Source organism: Nymphaea colorata, chromosome 9 (assembly GCF_008831285.2).
Source record: "Nymphaea colorata isolate Beijing-Zhang1983 chromosome 9, ASM883128v2, whole genome shotgun sequence".
Classification (NCBI taxonomy): Eukaryota; Viridiplantae; Streptophyta; class Magnoliopsida; order Nymphaeales; family Nymphaeaceae; genus Nymphaea; species Nymphaea colorata.
In genome coordinates, this window is record NC_045146.1 from 15,758,488 (window position 1) to 15,782,575 (window position 24,088).

General features: G+C 38.3%; 2 protein-coding genes across 3 annotated transcripts; both read left to right on the forward strand.

Annotated features, from left to right (window-relative positions):
• The first annotated feature begins 5,464 nt into the window (after nucleotides 1-5,464).
• LOC116260027 (serine hydroxymethyltransferase, mitochondrial-like) lies at nucleotides 5,465-15,843 on the forward strand. 2 transcript variants are annotated; one of them, XM_031638090.2, is made up of 16 exons: nucleotides 5,465-5,622; nucleotides 5,951-6,001; nucleotides 6,165-6,251; nucleotides 7,396-7,517; nucleotides 7,776-7,852; nucleotides 8,421-8,545; nucleotides 9,415-9,507; nucleotides 9,734-9,826; nucleotides 9,942-10,139; nucleotides 10,285-10,389; nucleotides 11,466-11,531; nucleotides 12,358-12,435; nucleotides 13,197-13,308; nucleotides 13,375-13,485; nucleotides 13,960-14,129; nucleotides 15,542-15,843. In XM_031638090.2, the coding sequence occupies exons 1-15, from the start codon at nucleotides 5,533-5,535 to the stop codon at nucleotides 14,106-14,108; spliced, it is 1,557 nt and encodes a 518-aa protein (XP_031493950.1). In that variant the 5' UTR covers nucleotides 5,465-5,532; the 3' UTR covers nucleotides 14,109-14,129; nucleotides 15,542-15,843. The 2 variants fall into 2 exon arrangements, with proteins under 2 accessions (XP_031493950.1, XP_031493949.1); XM_031638089.2 differs by lacking the exon at nucleotides 15,542-15,843 and having other exon boundaries at nucleotides 13,960-14,277.
• A 2,030-nt stretch (nucleotides 15,844-17,873) lies between these two features.
• Nucleotides 17,874-23,710, forward strand: LOC116260026 (oligopeptide transporter 4). The gene is made up of 6 exons (XM_031638088.2): nucleotides 17,874-18,683; nucleotides 20,669-20,766; nucleotides 21,067-21,630; nucleotides 21,865-22,117; nucleotides 22,481-22,663; nucleotides 22,904-23,710. The coding sequence occupies exons 1-6, from the start codon at nucleotides 18,009-18,011 to the stop codon at nucleotides 23,516-23,518; spliced, it is 2,388 nt and encodes a 795-aa protein (XP_031493948.1). The 5' UTR covers nucleotides 17,874-18,008; the 3' UTR covers nucleotides 23,519-23,710.
• The last annotated feature ends 378 nt before the right edge of the window (nucleotides 23,711-24,088 follow it).

Consider the following 24,088-nt stretch of genomic DNA (forward strand, 5'->3'; position numbering starts at 1 on the left):
GGATTTAGCTGCGTCTCCATCTCGAATTTTCATCCTTCAGAATGAAAAAGTAGTCAGATCAGATTGCTTGGTGATTTCTTGTTTTAAAAAAAGAAGAGAAGAGGTATTCATGAGAACAAGACCAAGGATAAGCAGGGGCATGTTTGGGTGACGTGAATTATTTTTTCACTTTCTACTAAAAGCAGTCTACAGAGTGTGAGCCCCAGCATTAGTTGGACATACAACAGCTCCGCAGGAATGGTGAGTAGGTTGAAGGTTTTTAGATTGTTTTTAATTAAAGTTTTTAACTGCATTTACAACCGTTTGACCACTTTAATTAAAAACCTTCAACTTCAGTGGTCGAACGCTTGCAAATGCAGTTAAAAGCCTTAATTAAAAACAATCTCAAAAACCTTAATGAAGTGGTTAAAAAAAAAGGAAAAAAGAAAAAAAAAACACATTTTTAAAGAGTTTTTCGTATTTTTTCCACTTTTTTTAATTCCAAACATTTTTTTTTCATTTTTTATTTTTAGTTGTTGCAAATCTACTTATCTTATGATGTTTGTGTTATTAGTTTCTCACTTATTTTATTTTTCTCTTATTTTTAGTTTTTTAAAATTTTTAAAAATTTACTGTATTTTTTTTTTCAAGATCGCCATATTATATGCAAGAAAAATGTCGCTCTTTAAAACTCCGAGACGTTATTTATGACTATGATGTAGACACTTCTGTGCGCCCAAGAGTCTTACAACCTGTTTGGATGGAGGGAGAGGGAGGAAAAAGAATGGAAAAAATGATCTTTCCTGTGTTTGGATGGCTAAATAATATAGAGAGAAATGAAGTGAGAACTAATAGTTGTGTTTGGATGCAAGGGAAAGGAAAAGAAAGGAAGGAGAAGAAAATGAGTTTTTAATGTAATTCCAAACCCTTTCAAAATGAAGAGATTGGAAGGAAAAATAAGGGATGATCATTTCATTTCCTTTCTTCTCATTTTTCTCTCCATTCTTTTTCTCTTCCATCAATTCCTTTCTCTCTTTTTTTATTATCTAAACATAGTGTTAGGTTCTGACACCATAAAAAGATACCAGAGAGACAAGAAAGAAATTAAGTGGTTCGACGAGAAAGAGAGAGAAGAGAGAGAGAGAGAGAGTCTCTATGTCCACAGGGATAAATTTTCTCTCTCAAATTCTATGTTATTTTGCGAGAGGTTCTATTATATATTATGTGTGTACAACAATTTGTTCCCTCAGTTTTCTAATCTTTTGGATTCAATGGTTCACAACAATTATTTCTTTTCCTAAATTCAGCTTGTTAATATTGGCAATGACACCTGTAGAACCCTTAGTTTCCTTATCTTTTAGATTATAAGGTTTATAGCAATTATTTCCTTTCTTAAAATTCAGCTTACTAACATTGGCAATAACACCCATATAGCTTATGGGATGGAGGCAGGGGCCTTGTTCTCCCTCAAAGTTAAAAAAAAAAAAAGATATATGCAAATTTCAAATAAATTTAGTTGAATGTAATAAAAGATTTGAAAATTTCTATTTCAGCTGATGACAAAATTTTGAAATTATAGTTTGGTTCCTGCAACGAAAAAACTTGTGTTGATTGCATGCTTTCCATCTTGAGCTGGATTCTTTTTCTTCACGGGAGGTTTGGTAGCCTTAGATTTATAGATTGACCTGACATGTTTTCACTGATGTGGCAAAAGATCACTTATTTTCAGCGACGATCGCGGTCACGCTGAATGCGAGGTCGGTCAATATGCATGTGAAAGCAAAGACTGCACGAAACTCGGATCATGTGAAGCTTGCAATTAACTTGGTCAAAAACCTTGTCCCTTTCCATCATGCCGGTTCCTCCATTTTTCTCAATTTATTTTGTTCTTTTCCATGTCGAAGCCTTAGACATTTAATGGTATTTTTTAAACAAAATAAAAAAAAAATTGTCGGATGCAGAAATCTTAAGGTTCCGTTGCAATAACACGAGGTTATTCAATACTTTGCCAAAAAATAAAATTAACATTCTTTGCTGGCATGATTCATTTGGGCCATTTAGATGCAATTGCGATAGATTATGTAGCAACAGTTTTTTTATATCAAAATAGACTATAGAATGAATGTACGCAAGTGGGTACGTTGATATTTTTATATTAGAATTCTCTCTCTCTCTCTATATATATATATATATATATATATATATATATATATATATATATATAGTAGATCCCAAACTATTAGGTCAGGGATAAAACTAGACCGTTTATTTTTTTTGCTACAAAAAGTTTTAAACAAAACAAAACATCCTAACATGTTTATAAAAACTAATTTGGCAAGAAACATGCTTTAGCTTAAGTTGTTTGTTATAAAAGATGGAGATTTCACCATCATGAATATTTTGGATGTTATACAAGCCATTTAATTTTACTTATATAAAAATATAATTACATTAAAAAAATGATTGGCTCAACACATGTTTCCCAAGAATTTATTCGTAACATCACATCTGTAAGGTTAGCTTGCAAAAAGTACACTATAACCATTAGTATCTAGGTCAATGGCAAACTAAAGTAGCGGTCAGAGTACTTAATTAATCTCCTATGATTTCTCTTGATTGAAAAGTTCTGATTACGGGGTAGGTTAATCAACTATTGTTAAAGTAATTGATTGTCTTGGTTTTTAGCTTTTTTTTAACTGAAATTAAAACTGTTATGGGGCCAGGTTGAGATATGCCAAACTATGGGCCTAAGCTCAAGAGTGGGTCGAGCCATTACATGCATGCTTAATTAAACTCGTGGCCGAAGAATGTGTAGAAAGCATTGTACAAAAGACAAATAGTTGCAATGGATTTCTTTGTGGTTAATAAGAATTTAAATATGGTCATCTCGGTTCGTGCTAAAAAAGTATTTTTTTTAATAAACGGCTAATTAAGCTTAAGTTAAATCTCAGTTCGAGCATCTTAAGTATGACCTAAGCCGATCTTGAGCTAGTGATCAACTCGAACTCGAGCTAAGCTCGAATTGTGGTCATAAACAGCTCATAGATCTGGGTCCTTGTCCAATTTGCATCACTTGTCTAATTTGGATCACTTGTCCAATTTGCATCCGCTACAACACTTGTTTTTTTTGTGGGGTATTTCAATGTCTTGTTTCTATTTATTTTTTACTTAATGTCTTCTATATAATTTCCTTATATTCAACAATGCATGCAAGTCTCATTAAGTTTTGATATATAAAGATCTAATGGCCATTAGACCCATTGTGTTTTTTGTGGGGTATTTCAATCTCTTGTTTTTATGTGTTTTTTTTTTTTACTTATTGTCTTATATATAATTTCCTTATATTCAACAATGCATACAAGTCTCATTAAGTTTTGATATATAAAGATCTAATGGCTACTAACCTTTTTCTCTCCTTCCTTGCCTCCATGCCAAGCAGCTGTGACCAGACAGAGCTCAAGATGGTCAAAGGATTTATATATATATATATATATAAGTATATATATATATATATATATTATATATATATATATATATTATATGTATATATATATATATATATATATAGAAAGAGAGAGAGAGAGAGAGAGAGGGGGAGGGAGGTAGTGTCATGGCCTAAATGAAAAGGAAGTTGATAATGGCCCATAACTTGCCCACTTGTATTGCAATATTCTAAAGCCAAGACGCTAAGCTTTACCTGTTCTTTTTGTTCTTATTTTTTTAGCTTTTTGCAATGTTGTAAAAAGTAGTATTGGCGTCATATGACAAATGTATGTATCGGTTCCTGAGGCCTTTCTTTAAATTGAAAAATTACAGAACAACGCCTAAGTTTTGAGCCAACAACAAACTCACGCACAAAAAAATATTAAAATAACAGAAAAATAACAAGTTAGAAAGTAAAAACAAGTTAGAAGACATTAAGTAAAAAAAATAAATAAATAAAAACAAGAGATTGAAATACCCCACAAAAGACACAATGGGTCTAATGACCATTAGATCTTTATATATCAAAACTTAATGAGACTTGCATGCATTGTTGAATATAAGGAAATTATATAGAAGACATTAAGTAAAAAATAAATAAAAACAAGAGATTGAAATACCCCACAAAAAACACAATGGGTCTTAAATAATGAAAGGTTTCCCTTAGACACTACCCCATCTCTCTTTTTGGGAGTATTCATGTCTCTTCAAAAAATAGTTTGGCTTTTGTATTTTCGACTTGATTTTGAACGTCTTATAATCAAAAGCTGAGATGATTTCCACTAAGCACAAATGACCCCTTAATTAGCCAAATTACACCATTAAAGAAATCCGACACATATAATCTAATTCCCTTTTTATGATGTTGAATCACCAATACGAAAAGTAACCACGTAGTCCCCAAGAACTGCACATATTTGTGTTGGAGATGGTGAGATTTGCAATGCATCATCCCTTTGGAAAGTAGATTTGACAGACAACCGGAACGGTGAAAAATGTCATCACCATGTTTGCATTGCTTAGATGTGAGATACGAAAATTTTATGAGGAATGTAAGTTATGTTTCATCACCCTCTATGAATCCGAGCCTAGATCCCGTCGTTTGATAATAAAAAAAAAAAAAACAAGAGCAATCTGCTTGAGATGGAGGGTGATCTTAGATCTCAAAGTTTCTATCCCTTGCAGTAAAAATGGCGGATCTCAAGTGGGGTACTGGATGTCAAGTGGATCTCCTCATGCCGGCGGAGATCCATGAATTCATAACATATTTAAGTTCATAGATTACAAAGGTACAATTTCTCAGAACTATAATAAATAAATTAGTGAACCTCAAAAGATGAGAGGCTTCAATTTAAGAATGGAGCAACCAAAGGCCGCCTTACAAATGTAACTAAAAAAGGGACCATAAATTTGTGAATTTAAGATCTCTAGTTCGATTCTGCCCTTAAATTAGATTGAACTAGAGAAGTTTAGATGTTAGCCTGTAAGAGGGGAAGACGTGTTAGTCCGCGCCGGTGGCCGACCTTTGTCAAATCTGAAGTAATCAAACGCCTCTTAAAGAATAAGATTTGAGATATGACAAAGTTTGCTCCCATGCATGTATTGAGATGAAATCCGTCAACTTATTGACAATCAGATTAATAATTTCTACTAAGTTAGAACAAAAAAAATCTTCAAACAGCTTCATCTTGAATTCCTTTCTTTGTGGCCTTAAATAGGCGAGTTTTTTTTGTTTTTGAAGTCATGTTAAGTCAGATTTGTTTGCAAGTGTTAACAGGACTTCAACTTAATCTCTCATTTTCTTTAAAAAACTAAAGTTTTTATTTTTTAATAGTATATTTTTTCAACTTGAAGTGTTCCTACTCATACATATAGTGAAATAAAATAAGGGACTGTCCGAAAGGTGTCAATATAACATTTCCTTGTGTTAAAAGATCTATAAGAATGTCTGTTCTAATATCATAATAGAATACGGGCTTTGATTGAAATTTTTGTCTGTTCATTTTCTTTCCCGACCGACACTCGGCGTCAGAGCTGACACGAGTTTGAGACCAGCGAGAGAGAGAGAGAATGGCGATGGTGAGGGCCGCTCTCCGCAGGCTATCGACGTCCGCTAAGCACTGTCGGCCACCCTTCAATGGAGGCTCCGTTTACTCTCTGGTATCCCATCCTCACTGTTACCACCGCATCTATGAAGAATATTTGTCAGTTCACCGATCCTACTCTTCTTATTCACAGACACCTCAGGGATGAAGATTATCTCTTATTTCGTTTTCTGTGTTGTGCACATGACTATAGCTCTCTTTTCGTTCCCACCATCTTCTTAATGCAATTTCCCCTCAGAAACGAGAACGGTGAAACATACAGATTTGTTCAATTTATTGGTGATTGTGAAGATCTCCCGTTTTGGTTCTTCACTCTCGTTGTGTTGCTCGATGGGACATGAAAGTTTTTGTTAGATTGGTAACTCGTTTTTTTGTTATGTCAGTCATCTCTTCCCGATCAGGCTGCGTTTGAGAAGGAAAAATCTCGTATCACGGTTAGTAGGATCCTTCTTTTGTATTTTTTTAATTCAGTTTCAGGTTCCCATTTGATCTGTTGTTTTATGGTAGAATCTTCGTTTGGTTCATTAAAATGGATAGAGAGGTGATATAATTTTGTTATTTATTTTAAATTTTGGTTTTGTGCGAATTGAATGGCAGTGGACTAAGCAACTCAATGCTCCGCTTGAGGAGGTAGATCCGGAGATTGCGGACATTATCGAGCTCGAGAAAGCGAGACAATGGAAGGTGGCTGGACAGTTCACTTTTTTCCATTCTGCAGCTTATCTAATTCCAATGCTGCAGTTTCTTGTTGTGACCGTCGTGTACTATGAACACTTGAATCTATCGTCTTGATGATTGAGATCAGAGTGCACTGCAACAGAAGGACTCCAATAAATTGATTTGAGATATTCGTTGTTTGAGCTCTTGATTTGCAGTGTTTTACTTGTTGAAACTTATTTTTCTTGCAACTCATTGGGGACTTGAATGCGTTGTCTTCATGTTTGACGTCACAGAGTAATGCAATGGTAGAGCTCCCGCCAACTGCTTTGTGATACTTGTTGGTCGAAGTTCTTTGAGTTGCACTCTATCTGGGATTGAATTCTATTAACTATGAGGTTTAGCTATTTTGGTTGACAAACTATCGTCAACATGAAAGGTTGTCCTTGTTGTGGATCTTTTGGTGCTTGTGATTGGAAACTGCTGATGGCTATCATGCATTAGTAATTTACAGGTCTGAAGATTTTCTTGGGCAGCTATGACTCATCAAGTTTCATTTCTAATGCATGTTTATGCTTTTCATTCGAAGAATCTCATGACCTGTCCGTTCAATTTTTCACCTCTTGCTCTTCTCTTGTATTAATTTATTAAATTTCCCTCATTATCTTTTATGTACATCAGACGTTTTGATCTCTTATCCCACTTTTTCTTTTGTAGTTATTGTCATGAACTCCTTTTTTTTCCAATTTTAATGTATTGGATATGCACGTCATAGTGTTTCTTTAAATAACTTCTTAAACCAACCAAGGGCAAAAGAATCAAATGTTGTGGAATAGATATTCTACATACACAACCTGTTTGACTGTTTACGAAAGAAAAATACTTGATTGGTATCCAAGAATTGTTTTTCTAATGCATCATTTGGGCAATATTTGCATAGATTGTCTTGTTAGGATGTAATTTTTTGCTGGTTCTGCATAATGCATAGTTGATGAGGAAAATGCTACTCTGGTCGGAGAGAGAATTCTTACCTCTTTCATTTTATTTATTTACTTCTCTCTCTCTCTCTCACCTCTTCCTATTTCAAAATTCAAACTCTTTTTTTTAATTTAATTAATATTTTAATTGAAATATTATGATTGAAGAGATAACATCATGTCAATCTGTTCAGGGGTTTGAACTTATTCCTTCTGAGAATTTCACTTCAGTGTCAGTTATGCAAGCAGTTGGATCTGTTATGACAAACAAGTACAGTGAAGGTTATCCTGGTGCAAGATATTATGGTGGGAACGAGTAAGGAGCCTGAAAAACTTCTTTCCTTTTTATGTTGCTTTTGAGATGGCATATGAATTCAAACTTCTTCTCACACTCTCTCTCTGCCCCTTTCCACTGTTATGCATTGGCAGTGTTTGGTAAAATTTCTGTTAGAGTCGATTTGACACCTCCGTTTTGGTCTTCACATGTTGTTTATTTATCTAGGTTTATTGACATGGCAATGTTGTTATATTTCTCTAGGTATATTGACATGGCAGTGTTGTTATATTTCTCTAGGTATATTGACATGGCAGAATCATTGTGTCAAAAACGTGCTTTGGAAGCATTTCAGTTGGATCCAAAACAATGGGGAGGTTAGTGCCTCTTCTTTTTCTCCTTTGTTGCTGTCAGTGCCTGCATGGCCCTCTACTTGGTCATGATCTAGCTGGACTTAGACGATCATCTGAGTTTTCACTTAGCATATCAAGTCATGCAATTACAGTCTTCCAAGAATTGTTGTGGAAGCATACTAGGATCTGCTTGCTTCACATGTCTTCTTGAGCAGGAAAAGGTTAAATAAAGGATAATTTACTTTGCTTTCCTTCTTTGACCTTGTATGAGTTCCTTTCTCTGCTTCTCACTGTTAGCAAGTTCAAATCTCACCTACACAAACCCCACCCTGTCCTCCTACTTTCAGAAAAGGAAAAAAAACTAAACACACTTTTTCCTCTTAGTGAGGCAGAAATCACATCTTTTACCTTCAAAAAAGTATCATTCTTCTGTTCAACAGCTGCTATAAGGTCATTTTTTGGGATGGATTCTGCATAGTTTTGTTGACAGATCGGGAGTTTTTTTGGAACTAGCAAATTGATTTTACTCTGTTAGCAATCTCTAATCTCAGATTAGTTATAGTCTCTTTCATCTAACATTTTCCTTTTACAGTAAATGTACAGTCATTGTCTGGATCCCCTGCTAATTTTCAAGTGTACACTGCATTGCTTAAACCCCATGAAAGAATCATGGCACTTGATCTTCCTCATGGTGGACATCTTTCACATGGTTATCAGGTGTGTATACTTAACCTGTTGGGTACTTTTGGCATACATCCTGTTTGGTTGAAATATTTGCATAGTTTCATATTTGTTGCTGTTCTTCAAAAATATAATGGAGATGATATTTTCTTTTAAACATCTAAGTGATGGATGGTTGGCTTTGAAGAATCATTTTTTGTAGTTTTATGTTCATGTATTACTCTGTTAATTCAGAAATGCCCTTATATTAGTTTATGTGCACCCAAATCATGAATCAGTTCACTAGATTTGGCAACTGTAGTCCATTTCTGTCAATTCTCTTCACAATTTTTTTTTTAAGCTGCAGCATGAAAAGGTGAAAAGGTCAATTTTTTTACTGGATTACTTGTGTGCCTTCCTTATATCAGGTGGATAGATCACAAAAGGCGCTACTACCTGTTTTAGATATTTCATTTATGTTCTAATATTGGTAAAAAATCATAGTAACAGATGGTTCAAAACTATAATGAACTGAGATGCACATGTATGTCTGTATGTGTGTTTTCTTAATATTGCAATACTTGCATTCTTTTCATGATGTTACCACAAACCCTTAGTTAAGGGAATTTCATAGAATGGAGGGTTAATGGTGTCAATTTCAGTGTTTGAGTTCCTTTTTGCTGTAAAAATGAAGTTTTATTAGGGATGGCTTATGGTAGAGCAAAAGGAGCCACAAGTCTTTCATTTATATAGGACTGATTATATAGGACAGAAATGAGATTTTTAGAACATATTTCATTAGTAAGGAAGACTGCTCTTCTTGGTTCTTTTCTGCCAAAGAATTCCTAAATGGCTAATGTATCAGCTTCATTACTCACGTTACAATTCTTATATTGCACATGATGATTTATGTGTTACATGTCCAGACTGACACAAAGAAGATATCTGCTGTCTCCATATTTTTTGAAACAATGCCTTATCGGTTAAATGAGACGACTGGCTACATTGATTATGATCAGGTACCTGATTATCATTGTTTCTTTAGAAGTTTAGTTATTTGTGTTATCAATTCATGCCTCAGCGGTTGTTCTTGTCTACTTAGTTCGACAAGGTCACTGATTAAGTATGTTTAGTCTCATGGGTTGTTTTCTAGTTCTCAATGGCTAAGAATTTTCTTGCAAGTTTGGCTGGAGAAGGTTGCATTTGTTCACTAATATGAATCTTATCTTTTCCTTCTCTCTTTAGCTAGAAAAAAGTGCAGTACTTTTTAGACCAAAGCTTATAGTTGCTGGTGCAAGTGCCTATGCACGTCTTTATGATTATGAGCGTATTCGTAAGGTAAAAAAGCAAGTTTCTGTTTCTTAAATTTCATCAATGTTCAACTCCTGATATCACAACTTTTAAGAACATAAATTAATTGTAAGTTTTTTTTTTTTCAAAATGAAACCATCAGGTCTGTGACAAGCAAAAAGCTGTTTTATTGGCTGACATGGCACACATCAGTGGGTTGGTCGCAGCAGGTGTTATCCCCTCCCCGTTTGATTATGCAGATGTAGTCACCACAACAACACACAAGTCACTTCGTGGGCCACGTGGTGCCATGATCTTTTTCAGGAAGGGGGTTAAGGAGGTTAATAAACAAGGGCAAGAGGTGAATGATGCATCTGTTTTTTGTTTAATTATTTATTTAGTCTCAACAATTTTATTGTTTCTTGTATACCCTTTTGACAGGTAATCATGACTTTTAATCATCTCTTCTAATCTCATACTTGTCTCTCTGAATTCTATTCATGAAGGTGTTGTATGATTTTGAAGAGAAAATCAATGCTGCTGTCTTTCCTGGACTTCAAGGTGGTCCACATAATCATACAATTGCTGGCTTAGCTGTTGCACTCAAACAGGTTGGCGTACTTGCTCAATGATAATCTCTCTCTCTCTCTCTCTCTCTGTGTGTGTGTGTGTGTGTGATTGGCTTGAATCACCATCCTTTGACTCTCTCTACATTATGTTCTTTCGTTGGTTGACTAGGTAGACATGATTAATATATGTTTTCTTTTTCCTCTTTTATCTTCCTACCAGTGTCACAAAAAACATGTTTAAAAAAACATGATAAATTAAATTGCTGTTTAAAATAAAAAAAACGTTTTTTTTGGAAAAAAAATGTTAAAAACGAAAAATTCACTTTTTTCATTTTTTTAATGCCAAACAGTTTTTTTTTTTCATTTTCTATTTTTTTATTTGTTGCAAATCAACTTATCTTTTGATGTTTATGTTATTAGTTTCTCACTTATTTTATTTTCCCCCCATTTTTAGTTTTTTAAAATCTTTGAAAGTCTCGCCGTTTAAAACTCTGAAATGTTATTAGTGACTATGCTTCACGGAGCATTTGGGAACTATCTAGTCCAATTGAGACATGGATTATGATGCTCAGGTTTGCAATTGCTTGTCATATTCATTTATCAGGACATGTCAAATCCTAGTGGGTCTCGTCCCTGTAATGGCTCTCATAAGGATCCTTCAAATTCATCTAATTTCTTCCTGTGATGAAATGCCAACAAGATTGTCAGCATGCGAGCCTGCAGGAACCATTATTTGTTGCTGTATCCTGCAGCCTATCCTTGGCTGCACTTCTCTTGTTAATGATCATATTTGAGTTTTGGTCTTTCCATGTAGGAGGTTTGCATCTTTGTTCCTTTCAAGGTGTTGCTAGTGTATCTAACCAGTCCCAAACCTATATCAACTTTTGTCTTGTTTACTCATCTTTTATTTTCTTAAGTCAATAGTTTAACTTTTAAACTTATGTTGTTTCTAGAAAGGACTCAACTGTACCAATACTCAACTTTTTCAGTAACAATTTTGTTCGATTTCATACTGCTTATTGCAAAAACTTAACATTGGTTTTAGCAATTTGAAAAATTGTCACATTGTAATCTAAATTTTCTAGCAAAATCATCATTTTCTTCATTTACTTCTGCAGGCCACTACTTCAGAATACAAGGCATACCAAGAACAAGTTCTTAGAAATTGCTCAAAATTTGCTCAGGTATTGCATGCTGTCTCATTGTCCTTGACATTTGAGTACTATGGGGCTGCACATGAGCCGAGTCGAGCTCGAGCTCGGCCGGCTCGAGCTTTGCTCTACTCATGTTTAGTCAGCTCGAGCTCGAGCTCGACTCGAGCGGCTCGTTTAAACTCGGTAATGCCTTCCTTTTTCGCTGCAACCGAGGGCTATGCATGGGTGAAAGTGTTGGCGACGTGGGGATGAGGAAAGGCAGTGTGTTGTCAAAAGTGAAAAAGAGAAGGAAATGACGACGTGGGGAGGAGGAAAGGCAGCATGTTGGGAAAAGAGAAAAAGGGAAGGAAAAATGAACATGAGTGGTGAGGAAAGAGAAAAACGGGACGGAAAATGAAAAAGTGATTGATTGATTGAAAAGTATAATAAAGAAAGTGGAGTATAATAATGAGGTTTAAAGAAACGTGGCTGAGTGGGTGAAGAGAGGGAAAAAAAAGGAGGGAAAATTAGAAAACTGAAAACAAAAAAAATAAGATTAAGCTGCGTGTGGGTGAAAGGAAAAAAAGAGGGAAAATTAAAAACGCAAAATAAAAAATGAGATTAAAGTCGAGCCGAGTCGAGTTCGACTAACTCGAACTCGACTCATTAACATACTCGAGTTTATATTTAAGCTCGAGCTTGAGTCGTATAAAAAACGAGTCGAGCTCGAGTCGAGTTTACTCGACTCGTTGTGCAGCCCTATGCAGGAGTGCTCTTGTCAACTGTCTTAGCAGTCATTTGTTCATAAAAGACAAGCCTTCATGGTTTTTCAAAAGTTGCTTTGTGTTTTTTAACGTTGAAATTGGATTATTTCCAGAGTTTGGTGGAGAAAGGCTACGAGCTTGTTTCCGGTGGAACAGATAATCATCTTGTCTTGGTGAATCTTAAAAATAAGGTAATTTATTTTTACCTGTTGTCATTGCAAGTTAACATTGTTAGTCCTTTTGGTTGGATATAATATCGCGTGCAACTTTTGGGGTAAGTGAAGTTGGTGATCCTGATGATGATGATATAAACATTAATTAAGCTTTAACTGCTTGAAAGTCAAATAATAATTGGTGGACTGGGCTTATAGGAAATTATCATGGTCCTTTTGTCTTCCATGACAAAGAAACTGAAGGAAGGATGAACATGTCTCCCATATGTTTTGGATGCTTATACACAACCCAGAAGTTTCCAAGCCTAATACCATGTCAGATTAGGGAGTCAATGTGATAGAGTCGCTGAAAAGGTCAGCGATAGTCTAACAAATCCCATAGCAAACTTAATTAGATGGGATATAATTAGCAGGCAATGTTCAAGCAATTATGAAATAATTTATTTTATTGTATCCATACAAAATGAATGCTAAATTTCATTGTCTAAGATTCTAACTCGTGAGGTTTTCCTTCAATTGCACAAAATGGAAGCAGCTAAATACCCATTAGGATTTAGGAGTGCCCAATAACTAATTCAACTAGCCTTTGGAGACTCCGAAGCTAGATACTCATTATGATGATAAAAAAGAAAAAGTAAATGCTGCACACATTTAGAAATGTACAAATACGCAAATGTACTTAACATATAATGTCTATCGAGTGTGCACATATGCAGTACGTATCAATGTAATTCGCACTTAACTTTTCAGGTATTTTATAGTTATTCCATCTTTTACAGGGGATTGATGGATCTAGAGTTGAAAAGGTGTTGGAACTGGTTCATATTGCTGCAAATAAAAATACAGTGCCCGGTGATGTCTCTGCCATGGTTCCCGGTGGCATTCGAATGGGTAAGCCTTAATCTTTTGTTTTCTTGCATGATGATCCAGCCTCATAATGCCCTTTGTTTTGATCAGGAACACCTGCTCTCACATCTAGAGGGTTCATGGAAGAGGATTTTGTCAAAGTAGCAGAATATTTTGATGCTGCTGTTAAATTAGCTCAAAAGATTAAGGCAGCAGCGAAAGGTCTGTAATCTGTTTAATCTTCTTAGTTCTTGAAAGGTCTGTACACGTGGAAATAACAACTTGGAACTAGAGGCATTGGTGCTAGCCTAGGTGAATAAAACCATGTAGGCCCTTCCCCATTCCCACAGGTCCACAGGGTAAGGACCTGGTCTGGCTTATGCACATAGTTGTGAATCCATTGACCGCAATATACCTGGATGGAGGTGTATCTGCATTAGGGAGAACCTTCCTTAGATGTGTTATGTGCTTCTGGCATTCTTGGTGCTTCTTGTGTTAAAACATTGGTTGTATACTTGTATGGTATCCTGCTCCATGCGTTTGGATGTTTTTGTCTCTTAATGTTTCCTTTTGTTTTCCATTGTAGGTTTGCATTTTTTTAATCTCTTAAAAGGACAAGTTTGAATTTCAATGTCACTCTTAGCCAGATTCTTTTGTGCGAAGAAGGTTCATATCTCACTGTTATGTTATGTGCAGGAACAAAGTTGAAGGATTTTTTGGCCACAATCCAAACAGATGCACATTTCCAATCTGAGATTCAAAAGCTCCGTCATGATGTGGAGGAGTACGCAAAGCAATTTCCAACAATTGGGTTTGAAAAGGAGACAATGAAGTACAAGGATTAATTGAGAATCTTCTCATGAATGGTACATGGTTCTTTTTTGAAATCTTATTGTAAATTTAAATTGATTCAATAACTTCCTAGCTGTTGAACCTTGTCTATGGAACGTCTTTTTGTGTTTGTGCACATGCATACTTTGGAAAGAAATAGAATTTTGAGGCATTATTTGTTCAGTCCTGTCCTTGTGAAGTTAAAGTGCTCACATATGAGATATGAGCTCTGATACAGTGTTGAATGATGAAGAAATTTTGAGCCTGAAAGAGGTACCCGTGATTCAATGAACTGTACTGAACTGGGTGTTAGGTTTAGGAAAAATGAAGAAACCATCCTATTCACGAGTAGCCACATGATACTTGAGTCATGCTAGTCTCTTCTCTCTACCTATGTCACATGGGTGCCGGTACAGTACGGGTCTGGACATGGCAATTTTGAAAATTGTGGGTATGCGGGTATGAAAAATTTTATATTCTCAAAAATGACGAAATAAAAAAAAAAGCATTAATAGTCCTATAATCCACAAACATTTTCAAAATGAAAAAAAAGGGAGGAAAATATAGAATCTTAGTGGAAGGGAAATATAAAATAAGGGAAAAATCAAAATTAGAGACAAAATTAAGTTTGAAAATATAATTAAATGTTTTAAAATGCAGCTGTACCCACGTACCCATGTCGCCATACCCACATATCGACACACGGGTACATGTAGAAATTAGATGTACCCGTGTCACATAGCTCTCTACTATATTATGCTAAGAAGTGAGCTCCAGCAAACTGTTAAGTTTTAGGTCACAAATCAACTTGCTCACCAGGCATATGGTGATATGGCTAGTATCTGATAGAGACTTGGCTGCAATATCTTTGTAAGCCTCTTAAGCTTCAATATTGGCTCTACACTCTGTCCTTATTTGGGAAGAAAATTCCTACTAAAAGGCTACCAATGCTGAGTTTCTTTGAACTGATGCATCACTTGCATATTTCAGAACTAAAGAAACATAAGTCACCACTCACCAATCTTTGTACCAACTTTTGTTGATTCATATACTTTTTTCTAGCTTAGGTTGCTATACATCCATATAGACTGTAAACAAGTGGGCTTAAATTGTATCTATGCATTACCTCGCCTAATCTGGTCTGGAATCACATGAATAGCTAAATCCAAGTTCACATCTGGCCAGATGAAATCTGATCCTTTAGCACATGTTTTGACTTGGATTTAATTATCCTGAGCTGTTTATACTCTTGGCTGGTTTGGTGAAACTTGATACTTGATAATGTGATCATTAACTAATTACCAATTAAACAGATTTGGGTTCCATTAAATCTCTCACTTAAATCCAAGTTCTTTATGTCCGACTTCCGTTCTATGGTTGCCTTTCTCAAAATTTTGGGTGCACCTGGATTTAATGGGAACTCTCGTGTTCATTTAATCTGCTGCAGCAAGAAGATCGCATGAGTCGGTGAAATTATTTTTTGTGCTGGTCGTCAGGATGGATTGTTTGATTAGACAACTTGCTCGGCATGAATACGTTTATGAACGGCAAACTGGACTTCGCTCTTGGAAGAACATGCTGGTAGAGATCTACCAAAATATTATTGTATGTTATTGGGTTTCTCTCCTGTGGTCTTTTCGAGACCCACACCCACGAGGGAGAGAGAGGTGGAGGATCAAAATTTATCGAAAATCATGAATTTTGTTCGTGAAGTTTACCCGTGAATGCTTAAAGTTCATCTTTAATGAAGTTGGAGAGCGCTTTTTGAAGCCGAATTGTTATTTAAGAAGTCTCTGTTTCATTTAAAGGCTCTTTTTCTCATGCGATTACAGAAAAGCACAATGGCGCCAATGCTAAATATTGTGAGACTGAAATGCACATCCTCACATGAGGAAACAATTTCCTTGAAGGGAACTCTATCATATGAACAGCTTTTCCAGTTGGTAGAGTATAAGAAATGTGGCGTAAGCGAGCGTGTTTCAGCCTTTTTCATATGAAAGGTGCCTTTTCATAAGAAATTGATTCAGGAGTCCGTTCCATGTTTCAGAACCTGGACATCGCATCAGTATCGGTGGAAGCCTGGAACCTTACAGAACCCTTGTTCGAAAAAAGGAAAGAGGAACCATGACAATGGAAACCAACCAAATCCCACCTGATCGCATCGGCCAACCTCGCCATAATGGTGGTCTGTGTTTGCAAGAAATTTTCAGGATGTCGGCACACATTTGTTATAGAATCTACCACCTTGCAGGAAAGGTTCCTCATGAATGGCTGAAGAGTCACCTCCCAAACCCGCATCTAACGCCAACAGCACACTAATCTACATGCTGCTGGAGTGGTATGCTGGATTGTTTAGAAAAACAGTGTGGCTGTGAAACTGATACTTGCCAACGTTTTTTTTTCTTTTGGAAACTAACCTCCAGCCTTGGTGGAGGTTTCTGCTGCTTATCCTGGACAAAATGTAGGTCCCTCATGTTCATGCTTCCTTTTTGGTGACAAAGGAAAATTCAGGGCTCCCTCCTTCTTCGTAGGGTCTAGAGCTGCATCGATTTGTGCTGGAGGTTGACGCATATGGGCATCAAACCTGACTGCCCTTCTAACAGTCACTATCACTGGTCTGAAACAAGCCCCACCGGCGTAGTCAAAATTGTCGCCGGAGGTGCTGTATCAAAGTTGCAAGCAAACATTGACCAACTAAATGCATTAAAAAGAGGAGAGTACACTTCTACCTTATCTGGTCCATTCAGCTTCAGTTTCAGCACCAACAGAAGTGGGAATTCCTTTTTGCCAACCTACCATCTGAGACAGCTAATATGAAGTAGATATTAGAAAGCGATACTCTTTCATAAGAAAGCTCCTTTTCTTGGTACGCAGTGAAACAGAAAAAGTTCTCTGTTGTGCAATAGAGGAGGAATCCCTTTCCCATGAGAAAGGGACGTGCCCTGGAAGGACCAGGACATGTCCTTCTTTTTCTCATTAAAATTGGGATAGCTCCTCAAGGACAAGAAGGAAGCACATAAAGATTCCAAGGGCCGGTTGCTTTACGTTTGCGAAAATCTGTGTTCTATGATAAATGAATCGGGTTCAGAAAAACTCGGATCGATTGGAAGTTCAATCCAGATCATACACGACACATCAGATCCGACTCATTTGCATCCTTAGCATAATCACTAGCCTTGTGCTGATTCTTTTATAGAAAGTTTAGATGACCACGGCTTTTCCAAAATATTAATGCTATTAGAGAGAGAAAATGACTTCAGGGTTTTCAAGATTTCATTCTTTAGATTAGTTCACCATTTCCTCTATGACACAAGTGTTGCTTAGTTTCTTTTCTAAAAGATTGGGAACTTGTTAGTTTCTTTTCTAAAAGAATGGGAACTTGAGATTTTGTTGGTGACGTTTCAGCCGCATTAAATTGAAATGTAGAAAAACATTTAATGCATGGCTTTTCTATTGATTAGGTAATTGTGGCACTTTTTTCCCCAACTTAATCCTGAAATAATGATCAATTATCTGCATCAATTCGCCAGCAGTAAGATTCTTTTATTTGGTTGTCGGCGCATGAGACGTACAAACGTAAGACAAAAAGTCCGAGAGACAATTTTATTAGTGTAAATCAGATACTTGAATCCAGCCATTTTACGAAACACCTGATGCGTCGTGACACACCGTGCTTTTTTTTTCCCCATGTTTTCCAGATGCTTTCCGAGAAATTTGAAAGAGATAAACACAAAATATGAAATATCGAGGGATTTTGGGTCCCTTGGATGATCTTGGGGACGCCGGATTTCCAGGAAACCGGTCGGCGGGAGCGGGAAGAACCGCCGTCTTCTCTCGCCGCGAAACCAACGGGGGCCGCCTTCGCTGAGTCCAGTCAAAACATCCAGCTGTCAAATAAACGGGCCCCATGGCGAATGGCGCTCGCCTATCCAAATGGAAAAGCGGCTCACGCATGGCCCCTGTTTCTCTCGCTTTCTCTCTCTATAGATTCTGCGGAGTATCGTCCTCTTTCTTCTCACTCAGAGGCAGCAGCAGTAGCAAGGATCGAGAGGGGCGAGATGAAGGAAACGGAGATGACGCGGAGGGAATCGGAGCTCCCGGGTTGGGAGAAGCAGGAGGGCGGAGGCGGCAAGGAAGAGGCGGAGGACGAGGACTCGCCGATCGAGCAGGTCCGCCTGACGGTGACGACGACGGACGACCCCACGATCCCCGTCTGGACGTTCAGGATGTGGTTTATCGGTCTCCTCTCCTGCCTCGCCATGTCCTTCATGAACCAGTTCTTCGCCTACCGCACCGAGCCCCTCGTCATAACCCAGATCTCCGTCCAGGTCGCCTCCCTCCCCGCCGGCCGGTTCCTCGCCGCCGTCCTCCCCTCCCGGAAGTTCCGCCTCCCCTGGTTCGGCGAGTTCTCCCTCAACCCCGGGCCCTTCAGCATGAAGGAGCACGTCCTCATCACCATCTTCGCCAACGCCGGCTACGCCTTCGGCAACGGTTCGGCCTACGCCGTCGGGATCATCAACATCATCAAGGCGTTCTACAAGAGGAACATCTCCTTCCTCGCCGGTTGGCTCATTATCATCACCACACAGGTACGCGCTCTTCGTCCATCAGTATCATTCAATGGACACTGCGTTTAAAGAGAAATCTTTACCAAATAGCGTCTGATATTTTCACAAGAAAATGTCAGATGCTTAACTGAAAATCGGAAAGCATCTTTTGAAATTAGATGTAGTGCGACCTTATGCATGCTTGTGCCCCAGATAAATTAGATCTCTTTAAACGTAATTTCTGTTATAAGCATCGCCCTCTTCCGCAATTCGTAAAGAGCATTGAAAAAGTGGGTACTGCTAAAATTTCAAGTTCAAAGAATTGCTACTACTTTGTTGCCGACACTTTGAGTTCAAAAAGTTATTCTACGTTATAAAGAAGATGCAGGAGGTACTTTTCTCCCGCTGAAAAACAATATGCATTATTTGGTACACAGCACTTGGTAGAGACCCTTTAGATCCTTTCAATTAGTATACTTGTGAATGTTCCGGTCAATTTCTTTATACATTTCACAATTAGTTCTGCACTTTTTTAAGAGTTTAGATATATTTTTTGTAAAGATTATTTTAAACCCTTTCTTGGTAACATATCCATGAATATTAAGCTTGTGTTTGCAGGACATAATTACAAGACTTAGTTGCTTGAAAACCTGCCTTTTTTAACCCGTTCTTAAAACCAAAACGAAAGAAGAAAAGGTGAGGGGGTGGTGACAAAAACTGTGTTTCTCAGACCCAGTTTCCACGCCTCAAAAACGGCCGAAGGGTGTTGCCAAACAGGCCTTAAGTTGAGATTTGGCCGTATATGAATTTGAAATTATATTAATGCACTGAAGCCTGAAGGTGATTAAGTTTGTTTGCATGGTAAAGGGGTCATTATCATAAAAGGTGTTCAAGCAGTGAATTGAGCGTTTGATGCCAAGATTAAAACAATGCACTATCTGTTATTCATCTATGCTTTTGCTGAATGTGGTTTATGCCAAGCTTTAAGTGGTAACTGGGGGAAGCGCCGCTGTTCCCAAACCCGACCGTTCAATACTTGACGCAAAAATATCCAAAATTCTACGAGCGTTCAGTCCCTTGTACGGACAAAAATGAAATCATCTTTTCCAAAAAAATTAAAAAGTCCTGGTCTTGTTTGGACTTTGGAGGGACCACACACTGCCGCGCAGGGCGGGGGGTTTATACGATTTGAGTGGTCCATGAACTGCGATTAGGGGTGAACACATGCTCGCTATTAATGAAACCTAGACTTGGCTCGAGCTCGAGAATAGTTGACGGAAGCAGCTTAAGTTTGACTCGGCAGTTAAGTGTTGAGCTTGAGCTCGACTCGATTATGGCATGACAAACTCAATTAAGGATCGAATTCAGCTTGGTAGTTACGTGTTGAGCTCGAACTCAACTCGATTATTTAAACGAGTCAATTAACCAAATAGCTCGGGTTCAAACTCATTCACTAATGGGCTTAAAGGTCGAGGAGCTCTAGTTAGATCGTTGTTCAACCGTAACTGCGTAAGGGTGAGCTAAGCCGCGGGTTGTTTCAAGAAAGATGCCTATTTCCTTTCCGTTTGTCGGTAGACCTTCCACAACCCTTTGGACTTCGTGCGTGGTTGAAGATGGAGGGCCTTCCAGTAGGAAGAAGAGGGGTTACTGCACGTAACTCTGAAACGGAAAAAGTTGAGACATTTCAGATGATAGTTGCAGAAAGACTCCTTCCTTAGATCTGGGAAGTAGAAACTCTATGAGGACCCCGCTGCTTGCCATGCCCTTTTAAGAGGCAAACTCTATCGGGCCCCCTTGGTCCCGCCCTATCTATGGGCGATGGACTTTGGTGAGCGGTCACTTGGTCAACAGATGAATCCTAAGTTACATGTTGAAGTAGCTTTTCTAAGTTTATCTTTATTTACCTTTCACCAATTTGATCGGGTTGTTTAACTTTTTAAAGAATTCTATGTTATGCAGTGTTATGTTGCTCAACAAACTTGGTGCAATTATTGATGAATGAATATAATTTTTTCTTATTACTGCAGGTGCTGGGATACGGATGGGCAGGACTTCTAAGGAAATATGTAGTGGAACCCGCACACATGTGGTGGCCCAGCACCCTTGTTCAGGTTTCTGTCTTCAGGTAAGAAAGAGAGAGATACTTGAACGGAAACGAAAAATGAGACGCCCGCTCTGCGGATTCGTGAGTCAATATCTAAATATTTTGTAGTCGTTCTATACCTTTTTATTATTTACTAGTTGCTAATTACACACCTCAAATTGATTAACCTTTTCTTATCAAATCTCTCAAATTTTCTTCATCTTTGTATCCCTTTGATTCACCCGATTCTGTCGATATTGTTTGAAGATGGTTCGGTCGAAAGACCAATTTTAGCAACAATATCGAGGAAAACTGAAGTTGATATGCTTTTTGTTCATTCAGGGCGTTGCATGAGAAAGATGACAATCGTATGTCAAGAGGAAAATTCTTTATAATAGCGCTGGTTTGCAGCTTTACGTACTACACGTTTCCGGGCTACCTCTTCTCTACACTCACGTCCGTGTCTTGGGTGTGCTGGGCCTTCCCCAAATCAGTGATTGCCCAGCAGCTCGGCTCGGGGATGAATGGCCTTGGACTCGGGGCTTTCACCCTCGACTGGTCCGCCGTTGCCGCCTTCATGTTCAGTCCCCTTGTCTCACCATTTTTCGCCATCGTCAACATCTTCATCGGCTTCGTCATTGTTGTATATATTTCCATTCCTTTGAGCTACTGGGGATTCAATCTGTATGAAGCCAAGAACTTCCCCTTGTTCTCATCGGATCTCTTCACCAAGTATGGACAGAACTATAACTATACAGCAATCATCAATGACAAGTTTGAGCTCGATGAGGCCGCGTATAATGTTCAGGGCCGTGTTCACATGAGCATGTTCTTTGCTCTCACTTACGGCTTCGGATTCGCCACCATCGCTTCCACCATAACTCATGTTGCACTGTTTTATGGCAGGTAACCACAAGAGCTCCTTTGATTTTCAAGGAATAGCAGAAACAAACAGTTGAAAATTTATGTCCACACAAAATTGCATATTTGAATGAATATTTTTGAAATTTGAACATTTTTGTTCCACTGGAATACAATCGTCACCTTCGTTTTCCTTTTTTCCATTTTCCGGTACTCTGTCAAAGTTCAGATTGCAAGGGAACCAAGCTTTGGTCTTACGAAATCGGTTTATGTTTTCAGAGAGATATGGCAAAGAAGCCGTGCTTCGATGCAAGGGAAGGCTGATATCCACACAAGGTTGATGAGGAAATATCCAGACATACCAAACTGGTGGTTTTTCTTTCTAATGGCGGCTACAGTTGCCGTCTCCCTAGTCCTCTGCACTACCATGAAAGATCAGGTCCAGCTGCCATGGTGGGGTTTACTCTTCGCCTGCGCCATGGCCTTTGTATTCACCCTGCCAATAAGCATTATCACTGCAACGACCAACCAGGTCTGACTTACTTGATTTTTCTTGTTCGCTATCCTCTTTTACGGAAAAACTTCGGCTGCTATGAATCGTGAAACCATGATTACATGCACACACAAACGCGTAAGTTTTTGAAAATATCACAGTTTTATTGGTTGATCGCAAAGACCTAGAGCAAGATAATATGTGATACTATTAGCTCGCCTATGTTCATATTTTACTAGAATATTAGTGGCATTTAAAAAATGAACGTTCTCTTTAATATTCGTATGTGTATTCATGTTCTTTAGTATTTTATTATTTTAAGAATTTCTTCAGTCTTCCTCGAGAAATACAAAAAGTTCAAGTATTAAGATATATGTGATGGTATATATGTTGACCCAACAGACACCAGGGCTGAACATCATAACAGAATATGCAATGGGGTACATATTGCCGGGGAGACCCATCGCCAACGTGTGCTTCAAAGTATACGGCTACATGAGCATGAGCCAGGCCGTTGCGTTTCTTAGTGACTTCAAATTGGGGCACTATATGAAAATTCCACCTCGCTCCATGTTCTTAGTTCAGGTAATCTCTGGATCTCAACGATATATATATATATATATATATAGCAACCCTGTCTGGATGACACTAAAATCACATTGCAGAAGTCCGATTATGGCACAAAAGCTTAAGTCTAGATGAACTAGCTTTAAACATGGTTCTATTGTCATCCAAAGAGGCCATTGCTACCATCCAATCATTTTCAACAATTTATGTTTTCTCTCCTAACTTATTAAATTTTACTGGTTCAATCTTATGCAACAGTTCATAGGAACAATTGTAGCTGGGACTGTGAACATTGCGGTGGCATGGTGGTTGCTCGATACCATTGATCACATATGTGACAAGTCGCAATTGCCAGAAGGCAGCCCATGGACATGCCCTAACGACCGTGTCTTCTTCGACGCGTCCGTGATCTGGGGACTCGTTGGGCCGAAGAGGATGTTTGGGCCACTTGGTGTCTACCCCGCACTTAACTGGTTCTTCCTCGGTGGAGCAGTTGGGCCGGTGATCGTATGGCTTCTGCACAAGGCCTTTCCCAAGCAAACATGGATCCCTCTGATAAACTTGCCGGTTCTGTTGGGTGCGACTGCGATGATGCCGCCGGCGACACCACTGAACTACAATGCGTGGATCGCAGTCGGAACGATCTTCAACTTTTTCATTTTCAGGTACCGGAAGGCGTGGTGGCAGAAGTACAATTACGTGCTGTCTGCAGCGCTTGATGCAGGGGTCGCTTTCATGGGAGTGCTACTGTACTTCACCGTCACCATGGAGGGAAAAAGTGTAGATTGGTGGGGAACTGGAGGAGAGCACTGTGAGTTAGCAACCTGCCCTACTGCGAAGGGGATCGCGGTAGATGGATGCCCTGCATTTTGACAAAATTGTAGGGACATTTCCAGATCCGAAGTCCAAAAAGGAAATTAGTCGTCCAGTGAAAATTCGTATGCCTTGAACTGCAACAATGCTTCATAGTTTCATTCAAATTATGTAAAGATTTGCGAAACGAAAAAGTTATAGCTAGCAAGAAATCTGGCTTCGGCTTTCTGAAGTTTGCTTCCCTTCATCCAATTCTTGCTTTTGCAACTCGAAACCCCATGACCACTTGCATTCTCCACTTCATTTACTTGTTAACTACTGGAAAAAGCATAATTCTGTATTGGTTCGCCAGAAATTGAAAACGTGGTCATGAACTGGCGCCGCCATTGTATCCCGGAAACTGAGCGAACACGCGTTGAAGTTGCTCTTGACCATTCGTCACGGAAAACCTAGAGACGTCTACTCTGTCTTTCTAGAAGAATCTCAGTTCACCCTTGTGATTCATCTAGCTTCCATTTCGACAGGTTCGATTCCGATTGACAATGGTGAGGAAGAAGCTAGTCGGGTCGGAAACGAAAGGAATCGAGCTAGTTATTTACTTCATAATGCACAAATAAAACTGATGTAAGG